The 27,536-nt window shown below is 36.8% G+C and overlaps 1 protein-coding gene across 2 annotated transcripts in view; it reads right to left on the reverse strand.

The window, feature by feature from the left end:
- Window positions 1-1,288: 1,288 nt before the first annotated feature.
- Window positions 1,289-27,536, reverse strand: part of LOC149011932 (protein FIP1-like) — a 40,763-nt gene continuing 14,515 nt past the window's right edge. Inside the window, exons 7-14 of one of the 2 annotated variants that reach the window (XM_089163975.1) lie at window positions 24,755-24,810; window positions 18,093-18,189; window positions 17,633-17,717; window positions 17,367-17,429; window positions 3,176-3,235; window positions 2,122-2,214; window positions 1,870-1,932; window positions 1,289-1,744 (exon numbers count right to left, since the gene is read on the reverse strand). In XM_089163975.1, coding sequence (XP_089020101.1) covers window positions 1,637-1,744; window positions 1,870-1,932; window positions 2,122-2,214; window positions 3,176-3,235; window positions 17,367-17,429; window positions 17,633-17,717; window positions 18,093-18,189; window positions 24,755-24,810 — 625 coding nt within the window. In that variant the 3' untranslated portion in view covers window positions 1,289-1,636. Of the gene's footprint in view, window positions 1,745-1,869; window positions 1,933-2,121; window positions 2,222-3,175; window positions 3,236-17,366; window positions 17,430-17,632; window positions 17,718-18,092; window positions 18,190-24,754; window positions 24,811-27,536 lie in introns of those variants that run through there. The other variant, XM_089163976.1, reaches the window with a different exon arrangement.

Below are 27,536 nucleotides of genomic sequence, written 5' to 3' on the forward strand. Positions count from 1 at the left end.
TACCACAGAAATGAAATGAGACCCATACCTGAATAAATATTAAAAAAAATTCTAATGTGGAACCCATTAACCCATCTTATTTTTATAGTTGAAAAACATCGGGAGAGCAGTATACAGAGAGGTGATCCAGACTCTAAATCCTAACTCCTCTGTTGATCTGTTCTAATTTCTGTCCTCCACCCTTTATTCCCGTTCTGTTAAACAAGCTTGAATGTAGGAACGTATCATTTGGTCCGACGCTATTGCCGACCGCCCGGACTTCAATGCTGCGCATTTAATGCACAGCATGTGAAGCCGACGGTCGAGATTGAAATCTCGACTGTGATTTTGATCTTGACCGTTCATTTCAGTGTGTTTATAAACCGAAGTGGATGGTCAAGATCGAAATCTCGACCATCGGGTTCACTGTTAATGCGCAACACTGAAGCTCGACCACTTAATGATGCAGTGAAGAATCTAAGAAATATGTAATAGCAAATTCCACTTTTTTAGTGTCTTAGTTTACATGACAAGTCTACAGTTTCAGTGGTGCAATCCACGTCTGAAACCAGGACGTCAATTTTGAACTAGGATTCTCTGAGCAAGCCGTGCAGTGAAGATGCTATGGAATAATTTGATAGAGGCACTAAGCGCAATCACAATTTATGTAAGGAAGAAAAATGGTACCAATATAGGAATTTGAGTCACAACCCTTGGCGGGAAGCACGACTGACACTTTATGACCACAGAAATAAGAGAGCCACGAAAAAAAATTATATTAAAAAGAATAATTAGAAGTGAGACCCACAATATCTCCTGTGGCTTCTCGTATTTTTGTAGTCATAAAGCGTCAGGAAAGGTGATCCGGACTCCCCATATAGCATCCTTGCCTAGCAGCTCAGAGAATCTCTTCCAGAAAAACTTTTCGCAATATTCCAAAATGCTTTTGATTTAGAACCTATTTGGTTACATGAATCCAGATATTTCAAATCTCTAAATTCACAAATGGTAGATCTATACTGTTTAGTCGTGTAAATATCTGAATTCATAAAATCTAAGAATTCACATTTTTACACTAAAAACGTGAATCTATAGATTTATGGGTATGAAGTGAAATCCAAAGATTTTACCCCTACTATAAAAGCGCTAAATATTTGAACCATGATTCCATAAATGTTTTTTCAGGATGAATCTACAGATTTCATTTCAAAGATTCAGGCTAATCAAACAGTTAATTTTAAGAATTATGACTCCATAGATTTGAAATCTCCAGACTCAAATAACCAAATATAACCAAATAGACCCTAATTTCACCAATACAGTCCCAAATAATATATGGAATGGTGTGAGCATCCTGGTCCCCGCTGCTTCCCTTTCATTCATAATCCATTCAAGTAAAAGCTAATTTAGCAGAAAAAGGATTAGAGTTCGAGTCCAACAAATAGAACAGATTAAAGGGAAAATGTTTCCATCAGGCCTTCAGTTAAGTGATTTCTTACAGGAAAATGCACCTACAACCAAAAGCTAACTGTACATTTAATATACTACTGCTCTATGTAAGTGAGGGAAAAAATGGAAAGAAATAAGAAAGAGAGGGAACATAAGAGAATTGTACGGAGGCAATGATAACATCGTCTCGACGGTCAGATGTCAGCAATCAGGTATCGTGGTCTTTAGTTGATTCTGCCGGCTGGTTTCTCAGCTTCGAGATCTTCTTTTGCAGTTCTAAATTTGAGATCCTTTCTGTCTCCAAAGCCCGTTCAAGCTTCGATTCATTCATTTACAAGTATATTAGCTTTACTATCTGGTTAGAAGAAGGTGACACAAACAAACAGATAGAGATATGTTCCAGTAACATTGAATAACAGAATTAACTAATCAATTATTCACCTTTGCAGCACGAGCACTCCATTCCCCTAATATAGCTCTCAGTCTTTCATTCTCTTCAACATACTGTTCAAAGCAGATTTACCCCCAACAGAAGAAAACACACCTTTAATAATTAATACTAAAACCAGAACTATAAACAAAAGGGAAGATTGTTAGCTACAAAAGCATCTGCAAAGTAATCCAACACGGGCATAACAAATTTAGATTGAAGCTATATTATATAGCATCAGGCACCGATATTTCGAAGAATACCTGATTATTGGTCGTGCGGATCCGCTGGATCTCAGAATCACGCTCAGCAATCAAATTGCGGGCAAGGCGTAGCTCTGACTGAAGTTGGTTCATCTGCAGTCTTAAACTTTGCTCAATATTCTCCCAGAAGAGTTAGATCAAGGCAAGTACATATGGCTTAAGAGCAAATTGAGACAATGACCTACTTACACCTTTTTTGTTTTTCGTTTTCTTTGTTTTTTGTAACTCTCTCTCTTATTTATTTGTTTCTTTATTTTTTGGGAATTGGGGGGTGAGGGAAAAAAATACATGAGCAACTGTGCAAAGAATGGCCAACTCACTCCAGTCATGGGTTGACAGCTTACTGAAACTTCATCTTATAATTATTAATTAGAAGGTGAAGGTGAAATCAGAGCAGAAGCTAAGTCACACCGCACAAGAACAAATTTCACTATGGTAGCCATCTTGCTAAAGAGTTTTGCCCACGACCAAACTTGATAATGGCATTTTGATGTTACATGAAACTGGAATGCAGACCCCCATGATTTGCAATATCCTTGAGAAGTTTGGTATTTCAAACTGTAAATCCCTAGGCTCCAATCTGTAAGGCATTAGCCAGGACTATCATGACATACATGTAACACAAGCCAGGAGCCATATGCAAGCATAAAATATGAGCAATCAGCAAGGAAATTCTCGTCATAAACGATACTGTGCCAAAATGAATAAGGTCAAGTGAATGGTGCCAGGGAATCCTATGAGGATGGGTACCCAAATATAAAGAAGGATGATACACATCATCAAAGACCTGGTTCTGCTACTGATGTAAAGTCCAAATATTCTTCATTTGATAATAACTTATTGGTTAATAAAATTGCCAGCATGAGTTGTTCTTAGCTACAGTGTGGATTATCAAAGAATTTTCAGTACAGGGGAGAAAAAAAGAAAAGACAAAAAACAAGACCAGTTGACCTGTAATATCTGTAGAATGGTTTTCAACGACAATAGTTCAAAAGAAAATCAAAGGATAGGAATAGCATAAGTAAACAATCCAAATGGGGTCATTAGGCGTTACCTCAGCAGATAAGGCACGTAATTCTTGATCACGAGCTGCTAAAAGATGGACAAGATCAACCTACAGAAACCCCACACAGTACTGTTTGTTTTCATATTCTGCCAATGGATGATAGAATATAAAATGAAATACCAGTTCAGATTCAAGATTGAAAAGATGACTTGTCAAGGGCATGGTGAGGGAATGCAATGCAAGAGTAACCAGAAGACCGATGTAAAGCTTGTGGCCAACAAATACCCCTGCTTCTCCATGGACAACCCAGAACTACACGGCCTATAAAACATGTGTGCATGTAACTGTGTGTGTGTGTGTATGCCGGCTTTGTCTCCCTTTTGTTGTCATTCTTCTTTTATTTGTTTTTAACAGTAAAGCTGGCAACAATGAGACTCTTCAGGTTTAAATTGAGCAGCCACCAGAGTCAAGAATGAGACTCTTCAGCTGGCAACTTCTTCTTTTTTTTTTTTGGGTACAAAGGGGCTTTATTAAGCCGGGGGATGGGGATATTAATATGCCTCAGCGAGAGTCGAACCCCCGACCTCTTCACTAAGAGGTGTTGGTTTCAACCACTAGAACAGATCTGCGTAGGCATCTGTGTAGGTTGTTTACCTCAAATTTTATTATCACACAACCTAATACCACAAGGGTTAGTATCCTTCCACAAACTGGATTCATAGGTGTGGTAATAGGTTGGGAAGGATTTTGGTGGTAAAGAAAGCACATTATCTAGGGCCCACCAGCTCTAGATCTATACAGCGTATTGGGAACTCCCATCATTTTTTATGTAAGAAGCAGGTTATCTAAGGTCACCACTCATTCCTAATGAGCAGGCATATTGTTGTACTCTGCAGTCCTCGGGCCTGACTTTTCCCATCTGTGCAGATCTGGTCCTGGTGGGGAATTAGGCACCAAAAAATAAAAGTAAGGCATCCAAAGGCACCTGGATTTAAACAGCTAAACATCAGGTTTAGAATGCCAGCATAGTTCCTCTTTGGCCTGTGATGGTGAGAGTTACCACCCATCTCTTAGCCCAACATGACACTCTTTCAGAAGATTAGGAAGTCAAACCTTGTCTATTCCTAATTGTTAAAACAAACACCAAGAAATCACGAATTGAAAATAGAAACAAAAGCAAAAACACAGAGATTTAATGTGGTTCACACATCAATGTAGAGAGCTACGTCCACGAGCGAAGAAGAAACACTTTCCACCATACAAAAGAACAAAATGGAGATCTCACAAGCAATTGCCAAAACGACATTACAAGAACTCTCACCCAAAACCCTTAAGCGAAAATCTCAAATCTCTATCTGGAATTTTATAAGCATCTTCGTATGTATTGTCATTTAATCTCTTATAGTTTATGATCATTCTAGGTTTTCCTCTAATTTGTTCAGCATGTTTGTTAACTATAAATGTTGCACTAGAATGTCTAGAATTTGATTGTCCTATCAATTTATATTTTATAAGTTCCCCCATATGCATTCTAAACACATCACTATCTTTAGAGGTGAATTTGGCTTGTCCTGTATCTATTCTAAGTTATAAGTATGACCCATCTTCTATGTTGGAATTTCCTTTCATTATAATTTTTAGATGCTTTTACGATGGCCTTGTAGTTAGTTCTTATTGTGAATAGTCTTATTTGTAAGAAATATTTACATTGATTCTAGTACCTTTATAAGAGCTTCTACTTCATATTCGACTAACGTTAGTACTTTGATAGAGAATTTACCTGAATTATATCTACATATTTGTTCTGTAATTTTTGGGTGGTATTTAGATGGTTTTATTTTAAAAACGGCTCCCCATCCTTCTTTACATCCATCCAAAATTCTATAATCTTTATCTGTAGGTAATCTTAATGGTGGTATATTTTTAAATAATTCTAATAGACCTTATGGACCAGATAATTCAGATATGAGATTTGGAAATAGACCCAGGCTAAAGATAGAAAAATTGGATTATGATCTCGAAAAAATAGGATCACGAGATATAATTAGGCCCGAGGAAGAGAAATGCCTGTAGAACCTCCAATTAGATTAGGATTAGATTCCATCACAGGAACAGGAAGGTTACTAAACCTAGGACATCATGATCCTCAAAGATGGGACAGTGTCATAGATGTTTGGAAGCAGAATGTCATTAACGAATTATTTAAAGAGACTCGTAATTGGACAGCAAAAGAGATGTATAGATATTTGGAAACCTTTTTGGGAGAATCCATGAAAGCTAATTGGGAAAGATTTAAGAGTGAATACCCACAAGTATTTACTGGACTTGTAATCCTGGGAGTAAACCCTTATAGTTTTACAAGTTACATCCACATGATGTGTACAGGACAAGATCCCAATAGTGCACAAACCAATATTCAAGCTATGGCTTTAACTAACCTTGAACAGTTAAGCCTCCAAAGCTATAGATATATAAAGCCATTTCTTAAGTTGTATTACTACTACACGAGTATAAGTGGTAATATTTTTACTAAAGAGATAATGGATAAGTTATTCAAAAAACTACCAGGACCCCTTGGAACAAAAATTAAAGATAGTTGGACTCCAGTAGATAATGAGCCAGCTAAAGATAATGTATGTATCAGAATTACACATATTATTACAAAGCTCGTGGAGGAATGTACTTTCATACAGATACAAAGACAGTTTCAAAGTACAGACTTTGGATTCTGTAAAGACATCTTCACCACTCAAGCATTTGGTGAAAGAAATCAAGATAGCAAACCTAGAAGAAAACCCAGATACATCCAAGCTCCTAGGAGACCACAAATAGGTTATTATGAAAAACCTAAAAGGAGATATTACCAAGATAAAAGAAATTGGTATTTGAGAAGATCTAACAGAAGAAAACCTTTTCTAGATCCCCTAAGACATGCAAGAAGATATAATCCCAATAGAAATTATAAAACCAGACTAGCATGTTACAATTACGGAGATACTAGACATTTGGTCAAAGAATGTCCTAAGTTAGTTAATACAGATAGCAAGAGAGCAATGGTAGTACAAAATACCAATGAATGCTTAATTGCTGTAGATTAAGAGATGTCAGACCAAGAATCCGTTTATAGTGTTGTATCAGTAGAAATACCTGATACCCATGAAAGAAGATATTGAACCATATCCAGATTTGATTAACCAACTAGTTAATCCCACAGATTTACATATTCAAATGAACAAGATACAATGTGAAAAGGATAAGCATCTTTGGAAACATAAAGGTGGTAGATATCACGTAGCTTGTTCAGGTTGTAAAAAATACCCTGGATTAGATTTAAGATACCAATGCAGAAACTGCCTTGACGAAAGATGCAAATTTTGTATAGATAATTCTGTAATTCTTATTGAAGAAAGGGAAAATAGAATTACTATTCCAGAATTACAAGAAAAAAGAGATTCTACAAAATTAGAATTGATATAGGATGAATTAGCAATTATCAATGCCAAAATTGATAACGATCCAGATCCAGATATACGATGGTTTTCTGAGGTCGCATTACACCCCAGAAAATCTACAAAGTATAGTTTAGGATATGACATATGCATCCCATATGATTGTATTCTTGAGCCACATAAGATAACTATCATTGACACATTTGTTACTTACACCATAAGTAATAAATTTGGCATGATAATTAAGGATAGATCTTCCTATGCCTCGCAAGGAGTTCAAATTCTTGGAGGAGTTTTAGATGCGAATTATACAGACCCTATAAAGATTTGTATGATGAACCATAGTGATAAGGAAATAGCTGTCACTGAAGGTGAAAAGATTGCCAGGGCAATAATTATACCTAATTATGGTATCGGACTTGAGGTTATACGAAGAGGAGGTTTTGGTTCTACTAATCAACCAAGCACTTCAGCACAGATTCCTAGTGAAATACAGATCCCTCTTTGTCAAACAAAAGAAAATCTAAAATCAATAGAAGTAGAATGCCAAGTTAGAGTTGGAACTAAGATAGTTTCCTTAACCGGAATAATAGATACAGGGTGTACAGTAAGTACCCTGAACCCCAAATGGTTCGATGAACCTCAATTTCTTGTAGATATTCCTCCTATTATTAGTAGAGGAATAGATGGCATACCCCATACCACAGATAAAATGTTGAAAAACCCGTTGATTAGTTTCAAAACCATTTGCGGACAAAGCCAATGGTTTCAGATGGGCCAAGTCTGTCCAAGACCCACTCCATGGGACAACCTCTTGATAGGACTTAACTTTATCTTAAGTTTCCATGGTGCTCTCCAAATTAACAAGCACTATGTTCAGATCAATAGGCAGAGTATTATGATTCCTACTTTGCCTTATTCAGACCCTCAGACTTACGAGCGAACCGTGGTGGATAAGGTAAAACCTGTCCCTTTACATTTACATCCCAACTGTAAATGCAAAATCCCTGGTTCTTGTAAAATTGCTTCAGACATAGAGGAAGATGAAATTTTCGAATTTAGAATAGAACAAGAATTACTTGAAGAAGAATATGAGTTTGATTCTTGTTATGAGATAGACCAAGATTACATAGATTTTAGAAGATTTGAATCTAATTTCCATGAGCTCACGATACAGAAAGTTTTAGAAATATTAGAAACATCAAAGATTATACAAGATAAAAACCCATTAGAATACTGGCATATAGATAAGCCAATAATTGAGCTAAAAATTAAGAACCAATATATGAGAATTGTTACAGGAAACCCTAAGTACAATTCTAAAGATGATGAAGAATTTGATATGCACCTTAAGGAACTTAAAGAACTTGGATTAGTACAAGATTCTAACAGCCCTCACAGATCAGTTGCTTTTATAGTAATTAAAGAGTCAGAAAAGAAGAGAGGAAAAAGTAGAATGGTGATAAACTACAAAAGATTGAATGACAATACTGAGGATGATGCATACAACATCCCCAGGAGAGATTTCCTTGTCTCACTAATAGATAGAGCAAAGATATTAGCAAGTTCGATCTTAAATCTGGATTCCACCAGATCAAAGTCCACAAAGATTCGATTCCATGGACTGCTTTCACAACAAGCAGAGGACATTACGAATGGAATGTAATGCCCTTTGGACTAAAGAATGCTTCTTCTGTATTCCAACGCAGAATGGATCAGATATTTCTAAATTATAGAGAATTTATTGCAGTCTATATAGATGACATTCTAGTCTTTAGTAAAAATGAGAAACATGTTGAGCATCTGCTCACAGCCTTTGAATTATTTGCTAAACATGGATTAGTTGTCTCTAAAAGGAAATTAGAAATAGCTAAAGAACAGAATAATTTTTTAGGACTTGTCTTAGGAAAAGATCTGATATCCTTACAAGATCATATTTCGAGAAAAATCTTGGAATTCCCAGATATTCTCGAAGGAACAACCCAGATTAAATCTTTTGTTGGTCTAGTCAATCAGGCTAGAAATTTTATAAAAGATTTGGGAAAAATCTTAGGCCCTCTCTATGCCAAGACTTCCCCGAAGGCTGAAAAAAGATTTAATCAGCAAGATATTAAGTTAGTTCAAAGAATAAACAATTGATCTCCACTATTAAACCCATGAGATATCCGAAAGATAATTACTATCACATTGTTGAAACAGATGGTTCACAAGAAGGATGGGGAGCTATACTCAAAATCAGACCAAATGAGTAATCCCCTAAATCCAGTGAAGAAATCTGCAGATATGCTTCTGGTTTACACCAGAACAAAATTTTAGTTGCAATAGATTTTGAAGTTGAATCTGTTATCAAAGGATTAGAAGCCTTTGAACTTTTTCTTCAAAACAAAAAGATTCTTGTCATAACTGACTGCCAAGCTATAGTCAAGTTCTATAAAAATTTAAATGAAAAAAAGATTTCCCAAATAAGATGGTTGATTTTTAGAGATACCATTATTAACAAAGGTTTTGATATTACTTTTGAACATATTAATGGTAAGGATAATTTCCTTGCAGATGGATTATCTAGATCCTTATTTGGAAAATGATTTGCAGGAATTAGATATGGCTGATTCTCAGCCCAAAGATCTCAAAGATACGGCTAAATCCCAGTCGAAAGATACTTCTATTGAAGAGATTATTGCTTCAGTGGTTAATTCCCAAAGCAGCAAAGATAAAGTCCCACATAAGGGAAGTGCTAACTTGAAAAAGAAGCACGTACCTAAAAAGATTATGTATGGTCAAAGATACCTCTATACCATCGATGAAAGATTTCAGTTCAAGGCTTTGCTTGAAGTTGAAGAACAAGATAAAACAATCTTAGATAATCTATGGATTTCTCATCACCAGAGTATCCATGATCCAACAGATAAAAGCAAACATGACTATTTCAGTTCAGTCATGAATTGCTTAAACTACCAGATGAATATGGCTTACTCCAAGTCAAAATCAAGTTACAGATACTACGTTGTGTTTAAAGGAAAACTTCCTGGAATTTATACACAATGGTTAGATGTCACTACTTGTATCAAAAATTTCGACAAGCCTTTGTACAAAGGCTATGTTGATCTTTCTGAAGCTCTGAAAGATGCCAGGAAAACTCTTGGTATCAATTTCTACAAAGATCTAAAGATCGAGAAAGTCGATCAGAAAGATTTCAAAGGAGCACTTATGGCATGTGATGAGTGTTCTGTCACAAAGATGGAAATCCAAGATCTTACTGAAAAATGTGAGATAAATAGGGTGTCTGCATTACGCCTTGTTGAAGAAGTTAATAGCTTAAGGCTTGCAAATCGCAAGCTTGAGAGTGAAAAAGAAGATTTAACAGCCCATTTACTTCGTGCCAAAGATCTCTTAGGCATGAATGAATTTGAGATCTTTACTTCATTCGTCAACAAACATGAGAAAAAGACAAATGAAGCCTCTAAAGATAAATCCTCTTCAGACAAACAAATTGTTGAAGTTCTTGAATCACCCATCCAACAGTATGTCAGAGCAGTTGATGAGATGATGGTGAAGCTTAAAGAACTCGTGGCAACGGAAGATGGTGGACCAAGTTCATCCAAATCAGATGACTCGTAGGAGATCCTCCAGAAGAGATATATACACTAGAAGATCCCGAAGAATTTTTATTTCCCCGGAATTTGGAGATTTGTTCCTACCAAGATAGGTAAATAAATATGGTCAGATAATTGGACGAAAGTTCAAGAAACACAAGAAGGTCAATTGTTTCCTCAAAAAATATGAGAAACGCCATGAAGATAGAATGTCTACAAGGACAAAAAGAATAGCTCGTGCCCGTATTATGGATGTAATAGAAGATGAACCTAACAGGTTTAACCATACCATAAGGGAAGTCATTGAGCTCGCCTCAGATGGATTCGAAGTTGGGACAATTATTGTCTAAAAGATGCTGTTGACGCAATGCTAACGCAAAGATGCTGCTGACGTCACACAATGTAGAAAAAGGATAACATATCTGTCTGGACGAATCATTCGTCCAGAATAAGATTTCCTTTTGCTTTTATCTTTTATTAAGTTGTTTTGTATAAGGTTTGGATTCCGTTCCCTATATAAGGAACGATGGTTTTATGTAAGAAACATAGTAGGAAGTAAGAAAAGAAGTAAGCAAGTAAGAGAGAAGAAGTTTGTAAGAGAAGAAGCTCTGTAAAGAAATAACCTTATGTTTGTAATAAAAGTTTCTTCAATATTGCACTAATCTTGAGAAGGTCCAAGCGTAGGAAGACTGAGTCTTCTTCTGTAAGTCTCTTTTCTTTATTCTTTTAAGATATGGGCTTGTAGTAGTGAAGTAATTATGTATTTCATGTCATCTGCATGCATATTCGAGGTGGATAACCGTGGAACATGCCTACAGTCGTGCCTCTGTTCTTGGTGACGGCCACCACTGCATACATGTAGGAGCATATGCATATTCCATTAATAATCCCAGATGAGTAGTTTCAGTAATAACCGAAACTAGATGTATGCGCAGTTGAGTACAGGTTGAAAGAGACCCAACTCCAGAGTGCTGTCTAGTATTGGTGAAAGACTGTTACGAAAGCTGATGTTAAATAATTCTAAGAATTATTCGAAGTTCCGATGAACTGTTTATAACCCCATGGAATAGTCGGTGAGGTGCCTAACGGTCTGAAAGTCTGTTTAAATCTTAAAGAATGAGTAGAGTTAAAGGACCCTATCTGATAAAGTCAAGGGAATAGGCTATGACAGTCAAGGACTGGGTAAAGGCCTCAGCAGAGCCGTGAAGGGCAGTAAGTGTAAGCCCCGTTGTGCCGGCAAGGTTGCAGAGGTGCCAGATGAGTCTGTTAATTCAAGCCTCTCTTGACCTAAAGAGACAAAGACCATTGATTTGGTTGGGTTACTCCTCGAAAATTTTAAATTCACACATGATGCTGCATATCATTTTAGTATTGCATCCAACCATGTAGATCTCAAAAAGAGTTGAAATCTGGTTGAGAGTAAACAGAAATGCATTCCTTGGCCCAAAAGGAAATGTAAAAAGCATCGCTACTTTGCAGTGCAATTTCCAAAGCGGGCTTGGCCATAAGTCTCGGTTGGCTCGATGTGAGTATGCGGGAGCCCTGTAGGCCTTGTGTTTTACATCTATTTATTTCAGATATACTGGTTAAAATACTCTAAGAGCATTAGGCATATTTTGCATCTTAGTATAGGTTTGCATAGTTCGATCCAGCAAACTTTAAACCTTCTGGAATACATATAAATCTTATGGTATCAGAGCAATTGCTTGTGAGATCTCCATTTTGTTCTTCTACATGGTGGAAAGTGTTTCTTTAAAGCTATAGAACCTCCAATTAGATTAGAATTGCATACCATGGTGGAAAGTGTTTCTTTACTTCTTTACGAGTTTCTTTAAAGAATTCGTTAATGAAATTCTGCTTCCAAACATCTATGACACTGTCCCATCTTTGAGGATCATGATGTCCTAGGTTTAGTAACCTTCCTGTTCCTGTGATGGAATCTAATCCTAATCTAATTGGAGGTTCTACAAGCATTTCTCTTCCTCGGGGCCTAATTATATCTCCTGATCCTATTTTTTCGAGATCATAATCCAATTTTTTTATCTTTAGCCTGGGTCTATCTCCAAATCTCATATCTGAATTATTTGGTCCATAAGGTCTATTAGGATCATATGGAGCACCCTGTAGGTTCATCCCTATATGGTTATCCTTATCTAATTCTTCTCCGATGTCTTCCAAATCTGATGGAATCTGGTTCATGTCCACTTCTTGCCTATTCATTCTGATTTTGATACTAGAGTTTGTAGACTCAGGAACCGATTCAGAAACGGATCGTATTTCATCCTTTTCAAAAGATTCATCATCTAATTTTGCAGCTTCATTATATCTTTCTTGTTCAAATATAATTCCCCTTCCTTTGAGGACTTCTTCAGCCATTAATCTCATCCTTTCATCTCCTCTTTTTATAGCTCTTTCTCTTATCTCACATAGTTTCGTTGTTTTTCTGTTCATCTAATCTTTACTCAAATTCTGATCTGATGATGTTACTATCTTCATCTCTTATATCTGTGGATACCCTTTGTTGGGTTTCCAAGTAATTATGGAACCTATGTAAAGTATTTCCTTGTGAATCTTGGTATAAGGTATTCTCCGTTGGAGTGATTACCTTGTTATCCTTCTGGTGGATGAGTTGTGTAACATCCCATTCTAATCCTGCCAATTTTATTGGATCAATTATGGCTGGTTTTTGTAAAGCTATATGTTTTGATGCTATTCCTTGGATAACATCGTCTATCTGGACATTAAACTTAATTGTAGAATTATTAAAGGTTTTTCCCATAAATCCTACACAAACCAAAAGGTTATGTCCAACATAACTTTCATAGCCTTTGGTCATAATTTTTAGTCTTATTTGACGGGCATCTTTTATATCTTTCATAAAATCTGGGGCAATATAGAACAATCCTATATTGTTATTCATATCTACTTCAGTAACTGCTATGATAGATTCTGTGGGATTTTGCCACCCATCATCTGTCAGGGCTACTAAAACTTTTGTGCCCAAATTTTTTCTTGTTAGTCCCTTAATGCCTATTACGATAACACCAAGGTGTAACAGATTCATCTTTTTGTGCAATCTCAACTTTCCCAAGGTTTCATCTGACAAGACCTGGATCACTCCTATATGTCTTCCTGTGACGTTCATAGGATGTTCTTGATAAGCTCTTACTAAGTCAGTATCCTTGAGAAAACCATTACGTGCATACAACTCTTCTGGTTTTAATAAACTTAATCTGTTATTTCTAAAGCTTTCAATATTTTGATCTATATCTATTATTTCTTCTAGTACAAGATTTTGACTACTAGAAGGCCTAAATCTCCTGAAGATTCTTCCTATGGTAGACTCAGAATCGTTTGATCCACTTGATTCATATCCACCTGATCTGGTTACAGAATTGGACCTTCCAGTGAATGGTCTAATACTCATTTTGAGAAATATGGACCAAATCTGAAAGTTTTATCTTGAGAATACTTAATAAAGCCACCTTTAGGTTTTTTACCATTTTCAATAACTCTTAATCTGTCCAAGGATGCATTTAAGTTTTCAATTTCAGCACTTGAAACAGTACCTGGTTGACTAATCTTGGATTCTATCCTATCAAGTTTTTCTATGATGATCTTTAGCATTTCTAGTTCAATGTTATTTTGAACTATGATAACTGTATCTAGAACCCCTACTCCTTTGAATTTGGTTATACCTACATTTTCTTCAGGTAGGTCTCCCCAATAAAATTCTTTCAATCTTTCTTTAACTCTCATATAGTCTATGCTGGAAGAAAGACTCATATTCCAAATAATCTTTTGGTTAGCTTTTCAAGGTTATCTATTTTTGTATCTATCAGAGACATTCTCTTCCTGAACTCTTCAGATTCTTGCTGCCTTTGGAGGCTCATTTTTTGGGCTTCAGCTTCTAGTTTTTCTAGATTTGCTAAAGTTTGCCTTTCTATATCTTTAGGTTCTCTTAATCTTAGTTGGTGGATTAATTCTCTTATTTCATTCTTAGAAGGAATCTTTGATAAATCAAGGTTTAAGATTATTTTTCTATAATCTTCAATCTTATGATTTATGTAATCTAGATTTTTAAGAATCTGAAGAGATGCAAAATATGCCTAATGCTCTCAGAGTATTTTAACCAGTATATCTGAAATAAACAGATGCAAAACACAAGGCCTACAGGGCTCCCGCATACTCACATTGAGCCAACCGAGACTTATGGCCAAGCCCGCTCTGGAAGTTGCACTGCAAAGCAGGGATGCTTTCTGCATTTCCTTTTGGGCCAAGGAATGCATTTCTGTTTACTCTCAACCAGATTTCAACTCTTTTTGAGATCTACATGGTTGGATGCAATACTAAAATGATATGCAGCATCATGTGTGAATTTAAAATTTTCGAGGAATAACCCAACCAAATCAATGGTCTTTGTCTCTTTAGGTCAAGAGAGGCTTGAATTAACAAGACTCATCTGGCACCTCTGCAACCTTGCCGGCACAACGGGGCTTACACTTACTGCCCTTCACGGCTCTGCTGAGGCCTTTACCCAGTCCTTGACTGTCATAGCCTATTTCCCTTGACTTTATCAGATAGGGTCCTTTAACTCTACTCATTTATATATATATATATATATATATATATATATATATATATATATATATATATATAAGGATGTGGTGATATTTGAGTCCACATTTTTGGATTCTTCTTTCCTTTTTGAGATCGATTGTATGTTTAGAACCTTATCAAAAATATAGAAGTAATGTTGTGGATTTCCTCACATCAATTGAGGGCTCCTTTCAATTCCAATCGTCTTCTTCTTCTCTCCCCTATTTTCTGCACTTTCTTTTCTTTCATCTTCATCCTCTCAATCTGTCTTTCTCTGTGTTTTTACCATGGCTCACAAGTCCTACATCTCACCTCAGTGTTATTAATGGATTGCAGCATGGGATCTGATTCCAACTTCACAACCACTTCATCTCTTGTATCAAAATTGTACATAACCCTAGTCTTTTACCATATTGGTACTTGAGGTTAAGATAGTAAGTTGCATTTAAAATTTCATAATTAGATATAGGTTATGATCAATACTTACCAACTTTATATAGAGAGTGCATAAGATGGGCAGTCCATCGCTCATCAATGATCTTTAGGAATGTCCTGCTGCCTCTTGGATTTATGGTACAAACAGCCTCATCACTTCAATGCCAGCATGCAAATGAGGCATAGTGGGCCCCTTCATAGAAGAGTCAACCATATGTAGGACTCTTAGAATTGGGTCCATCAACTTTACTACATGCCCCAACTGTCTCCAAAAGTCATCTAATCAAATGGTAGCCTGTGCCTACCAACCACCCTGAGTGTTAGACCCTCTCCACTGAAACCAATCTTCATATGCAAACATCAATCTTAGTTCAGAATTCTTGTTCTTAGTACTTCTCAAAGCAATGTAGTTTGTAGCAAATCTAGTGATGCCGAGTCACGCTAGGTCTCCTCCGCATTTCTCCGTCAACATGTTTTGGGTGTAACTATGGTTGTAAATAAAGTTTGTGACCTGCCTTGCCTTCTCAACTACATCCTGCACTATCTTGATCCTCCTAATATCCTTCAACAAAAGAACAATGCAGTGGACAACACATGGAGTCCAAAGCAGGCTGTATCTGTTGTTACTCATCATCAACTCACCAGCCTTCTTGAAATTGCTACCATTATCTGTGACAATCTGCACAACATTATTCACCCCCATCTCTTCCACCTCATCCTTCAAGAGCCTGTAGATATGCATGTGATCCTTGACTTCTTTAAATTGATATTGCAATAAAATCATCTTGCCATCACAATATACCATAAAATTGACGATAGACTTTCTTGTCGGACCGGCCCATCCATCACACATTATGGTTACTGTGACACAGCACAAGGATAATTGGGAGATAAAAGTACCTCTTATTTAAAAATAAAAAATAAAAAAATAAATGTCTTTATCCTATTATAATTAATAGCAAATAGGAGCTAAGAGTCTTAGTTGCATTTAGACTTGTTTTTCAATTTCCAAGTCCATGTTAGAGTCTAAAGTATATTCAACAGTCACTTTCAGAGTTTACGCATATTAGGGGTTAGTTTTGAGTCTTTATATCTTCTAGTGTAATCATCAAACTATTCAGATTTGAGATTGGATTTTCAATAAAATATTTTCATTTCTCTGTGCTGCTGTGAGTAGTTATTGCAGAATAATTCCTCCTTCCTCTTTTCTCTTCTCAGATTGGCTCCTTCCTAGCATTTTCTCCTCATGTTCTTTGATTCTTCACTGCTTCTTTCTTTATTACTGCTCTTCACTGCAAACTGGGTTGAAGGAAGGATTGTTAGAAGTCCCTTGGATCATTATGGTTCCAGGTGAGATTTGGGTCCAACCATCAAGATGCATATCTCTAGAGTCTAGATAATTCATTGAATTCCAACTCCTAACACTCTTCCGGCGGAGAGATCCAACTCTGAAACCTGGACAGGGCCTGCAACTTTTGCCCAGTGGAGTTAATCAAGTATAATTTGATTTCCTGGACATCATCATGGCTGTTTAATTTGGTTAATCCATAGGTCTGAACCTTCACTAAAACTCCAGCTTGACCAGTTGTCTCGTTTAGATTTTTCTTTGCAGATGAGTATCTCTACTAGTGGTGCAGCTTTTATCGTGTGAGAAGTATATGCTGAGTCCATTCTAATCTTGTTTCCCATATTATTCACAGGCCCCGGACTCGTCATTCCTAGTTCTATTTTATCTCTTCTCATAATTTCCAGAATTATTTTCTTCCTTTCAAATTAATTCCTTATGCATTCTCTATTTGGTTTACATAATTTTCAGGACCTGGATTGTTCTATATATTTTAGGACTGCCATCATTTCTTTCACACTTAGCCATTGCACACTTGTTAAGTCAACAGAAGGCATGCCAAACACTGTCCTTTTCCAGTATCTATACAATGAAAATTGTGTTATCTATACAATGAAAATTGTGAACTATCTGCTTCAATATGCCAATAATGAACCCGACTAGGGTTTCATGACTCTTTTTTTCATATCTTGGGTTCAATTGACACTTTGACAGCACCCCAGTGTAACATGTCTACTTGAGCTCATTTAATAACCTGGCCTACAAATTTTGAAGGGTTCAATACATAAAGGGCCACTTTCTGTTATCAGGAAGATTACCTGGGGCGTGCTTCCATCATCAGAGCGCTCATATTTGCTCAAGCATTCTTGTAACCGAAGAATCTGAAGAGACATGGTTTGCAATCAATTAGAACAACTATCTCGGAAACTTTTCCAGCAGTGCTAGATGTTAATCAAATTGGTATGTATACATAACCCACAACACAACTCTCCTCTTGGCCAATTTAATTATAAGTGGGTACCAGAATAAATGATGTAGGTATGGTACAGCAAAATAAAATTTTGTTTTTGATCAAAATAGATACCTCCTCACTCAAGTAATGAAGATTTTCCCGCTGATACTGCAACAAAGCCATTTGCTGATCAGAGAGTCGGCCACCATCATGATACCTGTTTGAACAAGACAGAAGGTAATAGTAACTTCTTGTTTTTGGTTAACTTATCACCAAAGCCAAGTAAATGGATTTACAGGAAATAAATGGTAATTTTCACTTATCCAGTCAAACATCCATCCTCAATTCATAATGTCTTTAACTTCAAAACCTTTTCAAATTGAGTTCAAAACACGCTGTTTATTTGCCAAAAAACAAGAGTGGAGAGAACACGAAAAAAAGGTACGATAGGACACTGTAGAAAGTGATCAATGAAGTCTACCCAAACAATAGCTAAAATGATAAGCCCTCATCAGTGATTAGTTTCGGCAATTATTGTACTTTTATTGGAAAAAAGAGACTAAATTTGATATAAGGGGAACAAAAACCATACCTTAATTCTTCCAAAGAGCTTGATGGTTCAAGTGCAGAATATAACGACTTCAAAACGTCAGGTTGAGAGTTCAATGAGTTGTACTGATGTACATTCCCTGCATACACCAACATATGCATGTGAGATATTTGAAGAAACAGTAAATATATTTGTCATAGCAATAGAAGGAAATTTTTGGGGCTAATTCTAACATACAAGTGTAACAACTTGGATTTCCAAACAAGTAGAACATTAAAGAATGAGACTCTCTCATCATTGAAGTTCTTGCCAAAGTAGGTGGTCAAGCAAAGTTTAAAATCCCGTCTTGTCCAGACCAGCTCAAGACACAGAGGCATTGAGATTTTGGCTAAACATGGTACACCATTGTACCATGTTTCGGTAGGTTTTAGGTGGTTTCTGTGTCTTCTTTTTTGTGTACAGCCTAATTTTGGGCCAATAAACACAATAGCAATGTTATTTTTGACTAAAACCTACCACAAAATGGTATTCTAGATTTGCACATACCAGGCTGCATGCGGATGAAACTAGATCATGTATTTTCACAAATGTAAACATGGAAATACAGAAGAACATTAAGACTTTCATTAAGATGCAAGAACAAATATTGAGAAGTAGTCAAATCTCAATTACAATTTACAAGTTACAAATTATGATTTATAATTACAACCCCTTGAAATTCTTTCAGAATTTTCAAACCAAAATACTGAAATTTCATTGAAATTCTGTCAATTGACTAAATTTCATTTCAGTAAATGTTCCATCTCAGTAGGCTCAAGATGACCGAGATTTAGTACATTGATCCAAAGCTAGCCACACCATATCATGTATCACATAACCTCATTGTACGTCCTAACTAACTTTAAGTTTTTTAAACCCTACGAAGTAAAGAAATCATTGTTCCAAATCAATTACCACTACCTCAGTTAAATGGGACACTACTTTCTATAAGTTCTATTAGGAAGAACCAAACTCATTGCACAACTGAAATGCTAGCATTTTCCAGTGTTTTAGTTTTGGGTGTGAGAGGATAAAAGTACAAGTATGGAATGAGGACATCAAGAAGAGATGGGAAGTTTATTTCTCGAGCCTACAAAATGAACATACTTGATACTTCTAGTGTTGGTTTCGGAAGACCACACCATTCACCATGGCACCAATTCTCATACATAAATATACATGGAGAATTACAATATTAGATGAATGGAGAAGCATCGTGGTACCAATTTACAAAATAAAGGAGATACTTAGGGCTACAATAACTATAGAGACATAAAACTGATAAGTCATACTACGAATTTACGGGAGAGGGTAATTCTTGACCCCAAAAAAAAGAGAGGGCAATTAAAATCCATCTGAGACAAGAAACCACTATTACAATAACCAGGAAGATCTACAAACTACAAAGTAAGCACTTTAATAGGAGACTTATGCAAAGGCATAGAGATTGAAAGAAAGGATCTTCATATGGAGTTCATTGACCCATGAAAAGTCTATATTGTAAAGTCTTTAGAGAGTTAATTTAGCAAGTATTAGAGAAGGGAAATGTTTCAAGTAAATATGTTGACACACACATACAATGCTTCAACGACAAGTGTGGGGACGATGGAAGGGGGGATGAATTGCCAATTACAATTGGGTTACATCAAGTCATCAATGATTAGCTCAAGACCTTATTCATTTGCACTCCACATGGATGATTTAAATTGAGACAGTAAAGATGAGGTTTTTCTGTGCATGTTTTTTGCTGATGATATTATTTCGGTCGATGAGACACAAGCAAGGGTTAATGCCAAGTTATTATATGGAGATCAACTTTGGAGTGAAAGATTTTAAACTAAGTAGAAATAAGAGGAACATCTAATGTGTAACTATGAGCATGGTTGGACAGATAATGAGGTTTTACAACTTCATGAGACAAAGATTCCACAAAGCAATTATCCAAAATACCTTGGCAATAATAAATAAAGATGGTGATATTGCCAAATAATTAAAATAAGATGGATGAAGCAGAGAGGTGTGTTTGCAGTTTTGTTCAATCAATGCATTCCTTTAAAACTCAAAGCATAATTTTATAGGGCCATCGTATGACCAGCTGTGATGTATGGTACAACGTGTTGGACTATTAAGAACCATCATATAGGTAAACTCAGTGTCGCAAAAATGAGGATGTTGAGATGGATGAGTGACAAAAATAGAAGGGATAAAGTAAGGAAAAAAAAACCATATTAGAGCAATTTAGGAGTAGCTCTATCAAGTGATAAGCTAGAAGAAAGTAGTTTGAGGTGGCACTACCACGTCCATCGAGGCCTTTAAATGCCCTCACACAGATGAGTGAGTCCAGATTGAAGGAACTAAAAGAGCTAAAGGTGGACCAAAGATAACCTCATGAGAAGTTTCGAGAAAAGATATGTATGGTTAGGCCTTGCATCTAGTATGGCCTTAATTAGATCTCATTAGAAGGCAAGGATCCAAAGCCAACCTGATTTAGTTGGGATAAGGCCTGTTGTGTGGGGAGGGGGATAAAAGTTTTGACAATGAGCATTTCTCATTTTCCAGTTAAAATTTCTTACATAAATCATGTTCAAGTTGAAATCTAATAAATAGGTTGCTTTTAATCATATATTATGATGCAGTCAAAATGCCCTAGTAGGTATAGAAAAACCATATCTTGGATCATGGATGGGTTCTCTATGGGCCTTTGGTCACTTGTTTCTTTGCCATTTGCACTATCAGATATCAATTATAAGACTACAAAGTGGAGGTCAAGTCAGCATATACAAGTTTTACAACATAGTGCTGTGTTAAGATAAGATACTTATTATCTTTTATCTAGTTGCATTTTTATTCTAATATGCTAAATCAGTTTGAGAAAGTATTATGCTTTGATTGCTTTATATTATTAAAACATGTGTACAATTGGATATTTTAGAATCATAGCATCTACAGCCTATGTTCCAAAGTCAAACTTGTATTTAGACTTTATTTCTAGAAGATACGATTAAGTGCTGTTGTGTTCAAACTTCAAACAGCCAAGAAAGAATAGAATCTATACAAAGTTTCAAACCCAAACTGGGCCAAAAAAATAGACGACCTAGCCGTCTTCAAAGAGCTATTACACCTCCTCCAAACCATCTCCAGATCATTCTGAGGAAGAGGATGACTCCTCTCAGTCTCAAACCCACTCTGATTCTGTCAAAAATCAAAGAATTCCAAGTTCCAGTTTGCTGACAGTAACTTAAGGAAAGTTTGGAACAAGTCCTACTCCACTAGGAAGATTGCACAAAGTAGGACAGTTGACCTCATTGTTTTTGCAGAAAGAGGAATCCCCAACTATTTTCTAAGATATGAGTGGGACACCATGTTAAACCTTGACTATCCTTGCAATCATCTTCTTGCCAAATTATTTTACATCAATTTGACTCATAGCTCATCTCAAGAAGTCTGGACTTTTAGCAGTATAGTTAAAGATAATCCCATCCAGTTTAGTCAGTGGACTTTGGCTGAGATCCTTGGTATAGGTGTAATCCTTACAATCTACACAGGAACTCTGATGCTCCCAAATTCTTAACTAGACTGAGATGGCTTCTTTTCTGGTTGGTAAACCACACTGTGGAGGAGAACTAAAAACTGACGAAATTCTATCTGAGTTGGTTCCAGTAGCAAAGATTAAGGAGGATCAATCAGTGAAATCCATTACTTCCAGTAATTTCTTATCTTTCACATTGCTCAGGGCGACCCAATTCATCTTCCCTAAATCATCATGAACCATATGCTGGGCTTTCCTAAACCACCAAAATCCATTGCCCCCAACACAAATATCCATCTTCCATACAGACGTATTCTTACTTGTCTGTTCACAAGCTCTGGGATAGATCTCAGTAGAGAGGAAATTCAACTAACCTCACTGTCTTGGTTTTAGTTTTAGCACTCTCAGACAGTCCGAGGCCCAACATCATTATTTGACAAAGGAATCCTACTCCTGATTTTATCGCTTCTGCTGTTTCACTCCTTCACAGGATGAAGATGCAGAGATTCCAGCACTAGACTTTGAGAGACATTTTGAGTTGGGTGGTAGCTTGCAGCAGGTAGCACCTCCTAATCCACTCACATCCCACGTTGATCAGGTGGAGAAAGATGTTGGCACCATTCATACTGATCTCTCATATCATCAGACTACTATCCCTAGGGAGCTTATGGAACTTAAGGGAACAGTGCAGCAGATTTATGACCTTCTCCAGCATCAGTGATATTTTATGTGAGACATCTTTTTAGGCAGTGGAGCAGCCTGCATTTTTTCCCCCAACATGATATTTTATGTGAGACATATTTTGGACTTGGATATGATGATATCATTTCTGGACAGGTTCTGTATGATTTTTGGACAGAGATGTTTTTAAAAGATGTGTGGCTATGTGTATATTCTCTTTTTCTTTTTTCTTTTTGAGATTTTGGTATCACATTATATCTTACTGTTGGATTCTATTAGGAGTCTAATAAGAGTTTGTATAAGAGTTAAATTAGAGTTTGTATTCATATAAAATTCTACTCCTTGTAATAGTATACTTTCCACTTAATTATAAATAGAGGGCTTGAGATCATTGATCAATAAGCCATTCTACCAATTTCATATTTCTCAACATGGCATCAGAGCCTAATCTCGATTAGAGAATTAAGAAAAAAAGAGAAGAGTGTCGAACTTCCCTCCTCGCCTCTTTTGCTGTCTCTGTCGTAGAAAAGGATCGAAACCCATCGTTTTTTTTCAAGCAGTTCTTCAAACCAATCGATGTCGTAGAAAATGATCGAAACCCATCGTTTTTTTTCTAGCAGTTCTTCAAACCAATCGAGTAACCATCAAAACTCATCGCCCTCTCTGGCTGATATTCAATACTGCTGCATTCAAATCGACAACACCAAGAACAGAAAAAAAAAAAGGGAAAGAAGAAGAGAAGAAGAAGCCTGCACTATAGCTGCAATACCGCTGCTCCTGCAACATTTTTTTTGCCGATTTCTCTTATTCTTCATCTGAAGCCTGCGATTCTGAAGCCTGGTTCTTCATCTAAAGCCTGAGATTGAGGTTCTTCGATTGGGATTCTGCGATTGAGGTTCTTCGATTGGGGTTGTTCTTCTTAAGCCTGCGATTGAGGATCGATTCTTCATTTGATCACTTCGATTAGCCCAAACAAAATAGATGTTTGAGGGTTATTTTGGTAAATTTGCATTGCAGGGACTTATATGTAAATTTGTATAAGTTCTGAGATTTATTTGCAAATTCAGATTTTTCAGGGACATAATTGTCATTACTGAAAAAGAAGAAAAAAAAAAGAAAAAAAGGATAGGGGGTATTTATAATTTTTTTGGTTTGACTGTTGCATTCTGCGACATTTCAGTTACTTTGAAGGGGTGAAGACTGAAAAACTGCAGACAATTCTGTCAACATGGCAACCACCGATGGTACTACTACTCCCACTAGATCCGAACATTATCCCACTCTTCATCCTCTTTCGTTGGGGAATGATGCACAGGTTTATGAGCTACGAAAGAAGCTTCATAAGACTACCCAAAAGGAATTGACTGTGGCCCACTATTATGCTGAGTTGCGATCTCTTTAGCAAGAGTTGGATCATTATGGGGATTATCACCCCACTAATCCAGATGATGTGGCGACGTATAAGTACATTGATAAGATTTGAGTATATGACTTCTTGGCAGGTTTGAACGTGGAGTACGATCAGATCAGAGTACAAGTCTTAAGTCGTTCTCCCTTTCCTACACTAGAACAGTCTTATGCTCTTGTTCAGTGTGAGGAAAGTCGTCGATTAGCCATGCTTTATACTCCTATTGTGGAAAAATCAGCCTTACAATCTGTTCACACTAAATCTGATCTGGCTAAGGAGATTGTCAAGTGTGAGCACTATCATAAACCATATCATACCAAGGCCAATTGTTGGAAACTCCATGGGAAGCCTGCTGATTTTGACCAAAAAAGAGCACAAAAAAGAGGAAAACCGAAAGCTCATATTTCTAAGACAGTTTCCACAACACCCTCTACAGATGTTGGTCTCTCACAGGAGGAGTTATCTACTCTGCGATGTATTTTGTATTGGGATCAATATGACCTATTCACGCCCACCTCTAGGTCATAATTTCACTTATTAAGAATGAAGAATTATGTGTTTAGTATAGAATGTAATTGGGAGGTTTTCACCTGTGTGTCTCATCCTTTCATGTCTTTACTGGGTTTTAGGAGACTACCTATTCTGTTTATTCATACAAAGCTAAATTATTAGGAAAAAAGAGAGGAGGTAATTGCTTATATATAAATAATTTCTTAAGTAAACTTTAAAGATGTTTGGCATAAAACGAGATATATAGGTGTCAAAACCTAGATGGATAACAGTTAAGCCAACGCAACACAAGGAGCCGTACAATAAGGTAGTAACAACTTAGGTCCTCATAAATCAGCCTGGACATGTAGGTGCTTGATAACTATGATACGAACTACACCAACAGGGCAGATCCACTTCATCAGGAGATATAAATAGAATAACAATCTACAAAAACACTAACATAGAACAGAAAACAGCTCATTTAATTTCAACTACAAAAAAGTACAATTAAAGGCGGCCCAATGTGTAGACCAAGTATAAACAATGCAAACTCACCGATATAGATACTTATAAAAGATCCAGCACATACAACTTCAACAAACATTATAATCCTGTTGCGTAGACAAATAAGGCAGCATGCCATCAGCCAAAAGAAAAAAGATGTTTAGCCACCTAAGAAACAAGATTTCAATCACAATATAAGCAAAAGATAAAAGAGTCTAAGTGGTGTGCCTACAGTTATTCAATACAACCCCCAGGAATAACTAAAAATAGTTCAAAAGATAATCAAAATCAATTCATGAGTTGCAAACCTAATAAAAGTGCATTTAATACCCAGCTCCACTAAGCCTTCTTCCCCAGTTTAATAAAGTCAGCTACATGAATCCTGTTTCATGATTCGATCCTGTTTAAAGCCACATGTACAGTTAAGGTATCCATATCTTTTGTGGCTCCCACAGGAATCTTGGGCCCACAATCTTTAGCTCCTATAACCTGCAAACTCTAGCTCCTTACTGGTGCATTCACTAGCTTCTATCCTTCATGCTACTCTGTCAACTTGCCATTTATCAAATTTACCTTTAAAAAAAAAAAAAAGAATGTCAGTTATCAAGCCACCCTTAAATCACCTCTAATGTGTTTCTTAGTTTTTCCACTCATCGACCTTAACCACATTTCAGCTACACTTATTTCTACATGCCTTTATTCCCCTCCATCATCTTAAGTTGTCTTACACTTTCATCTTCCTAAACCTGCCTCTTCCTGTAATCACTAATCTGTTTAGCAACCCTACAGTATAACAGCAACATTCCTTAACATTTTCCTTCATTTCAGATCTTAGGACAGGTTGAGCCTCATTCTTGTCCTATATTATTTGATATCAGAGCTACCTCAGAGGATACTTCAAGAACTCCAAAACCGGTTCATATGGCCGCAATGATGGAGATGCCTAAACAGTTGAGGCAGCCACGTCACTGAGAACCATAAGCATATGGATACGACGCTCTCAACAATGGAGGCCAGAGTTCCTGCCCTTATGCCACACCAATGATAAAGACAAGTATACTCAATGGTTCATGAATACAGGTCCATTGGAAAATTCTAATGTTACTACAGAGAAGGTGAGGCCCAAGACTTTGATGGACTGCCACATCCATACTTAATCCTTGATTAGCCAGATTCTATAGATGAATATTTTGATTGGTATGGAACAACCGAGTGTAGGAAGCTTCGGTTTGTTTACTTGCAATTGGCTGATTGTGCTAGAAAATGGTGGATGGTCCATGAAGAGAGGCTTAAAGTTAGAAGGCATGAACCTAGTACTTGTAAAGAGCTTAAGCACAAGTTGATGTAACCAGGGTTGGCCGCCCTAACAATGGGTCAAAAACCAGACCCAAAAAAGGCACTTAAGGCTGGTGAATAGACCAGAACATTTTGGTCATTAACCCATTCCCCTTTTAGGGCTGAATATGGGGCTTGATGGAATCCCCTCAATCCAAGGATCAAGTCTCTACTTTTATTTTTCTATTCGAGTCAGTTGTTTGAGAGTTATAGTCCTTTAAAAATTATGTTGAGTTAGCTATGTGGATAAGATTCCTTATCTAGAAAGGGGATCTAATCTTTAGAGTTTGTTTTATTCAGGGTTATTCTCTTATCTCCTAAAGTTGGGTTCTAGTGAATCCAAATTTAGTAAGTGTCTGTAAGCATTGGAAGTTGTTGGTTTCCTATTAGATAGGGAATCCCAATTTGAGTCAAATTGTCTTGTAATTGGCTATAAATAGCCTCATTATTTCTGAACAAGGTAGATTGGATTATTCGAGTTAAACAGAGGCTTGGGCCGTGGGGAAAGAAACCCTTGTGGCCTGGGCTGGAGAGTAATTCTCAGAATTTCAGGATATCCAGCAGCATCTTCATCTTCCTCAAGCTCTCAACTTCAGTTCAGTAATTCCAGCAATCTCAGCCTTCAAGCACTAGTTCCAGCCTTCAGCCAGTAAGCAGACAATCCCCACCACCCATCACAGCCTTTCCTAATCCCCTCCGTCTTCTTTTAGGCCACCCGCAAGTTTATTTTATTTTTCCAGAAATTTCGGTTCTGGACCCAAAATTTGAGGTCAGATCTACAGCAATTTAACCGTTAGATCTAGCCCAAACTTTAGGAGTACCCTTCCCCTTAACCCTAGTAACCTACCCTCTCAGCTTCAGCCTGATTGGACCATCTAAACCCTAAAGTCCTACCACCTCTAAAATTATGCAATTCATCTTCCTTGAGAAAATTCTGCAGAATATTGGAACCTCTGAAACCCTAAGTTCAAGACAATTCAGACCTCCTAAAACCCTCTAAAACACTGAAACCTGGATCTGAAACTGCAGAACAGCACACACATTAGATCTGAACTGCTGAACAGCAAAGCCTCTCCCTCCCTAACCCAAACCCTAATCTGTACTAGTTCTTATTAAAGAGGGTCCTGGAAGAGCTAAGCCAGACCCTGGGTTGCAAGTTGTAAACAATTCCATTACAAAGCATTATCCCAAGGAGACTCACCCTTTGACTAGGTTACTTTGAACTTCGAAGTGATCAAAGTAGGTAAAGCTGAAACAATGGAAGATGAAGTGATGGTGGAGACCACACCACAAAAATCGACATTCATGTTGATGCTCTTGAAGAGGTAGAGCTTGTGTTCCATATCTTCAAAGAGAAGGTTACTAAAGCTGATGATTGTGCTAAAGAAGCTCTAAAAATATGACTAAAGAAATAGTACTGCTGATGTCATTATTAAAGAAGATTTTCAGAACCAAGCACATGGAGTTGTCACCACCCATGATGCTAATCCTATTGGAA

This window comes from Hakea prostrata, chromosome 7 (assembly GCF_041222555.1).
Source record: "Hakea prostrata isolate BN-2017 chromosome 7, UWA_Hpros_2, whole genome shotgun sequence".
Taxonomy (NCBI): Eukaryota; Viridiplantae; Streptophyta; class Magnoliopsida; order Proteales; family Proteaceae; genus Hakea; species Hakea prostrata.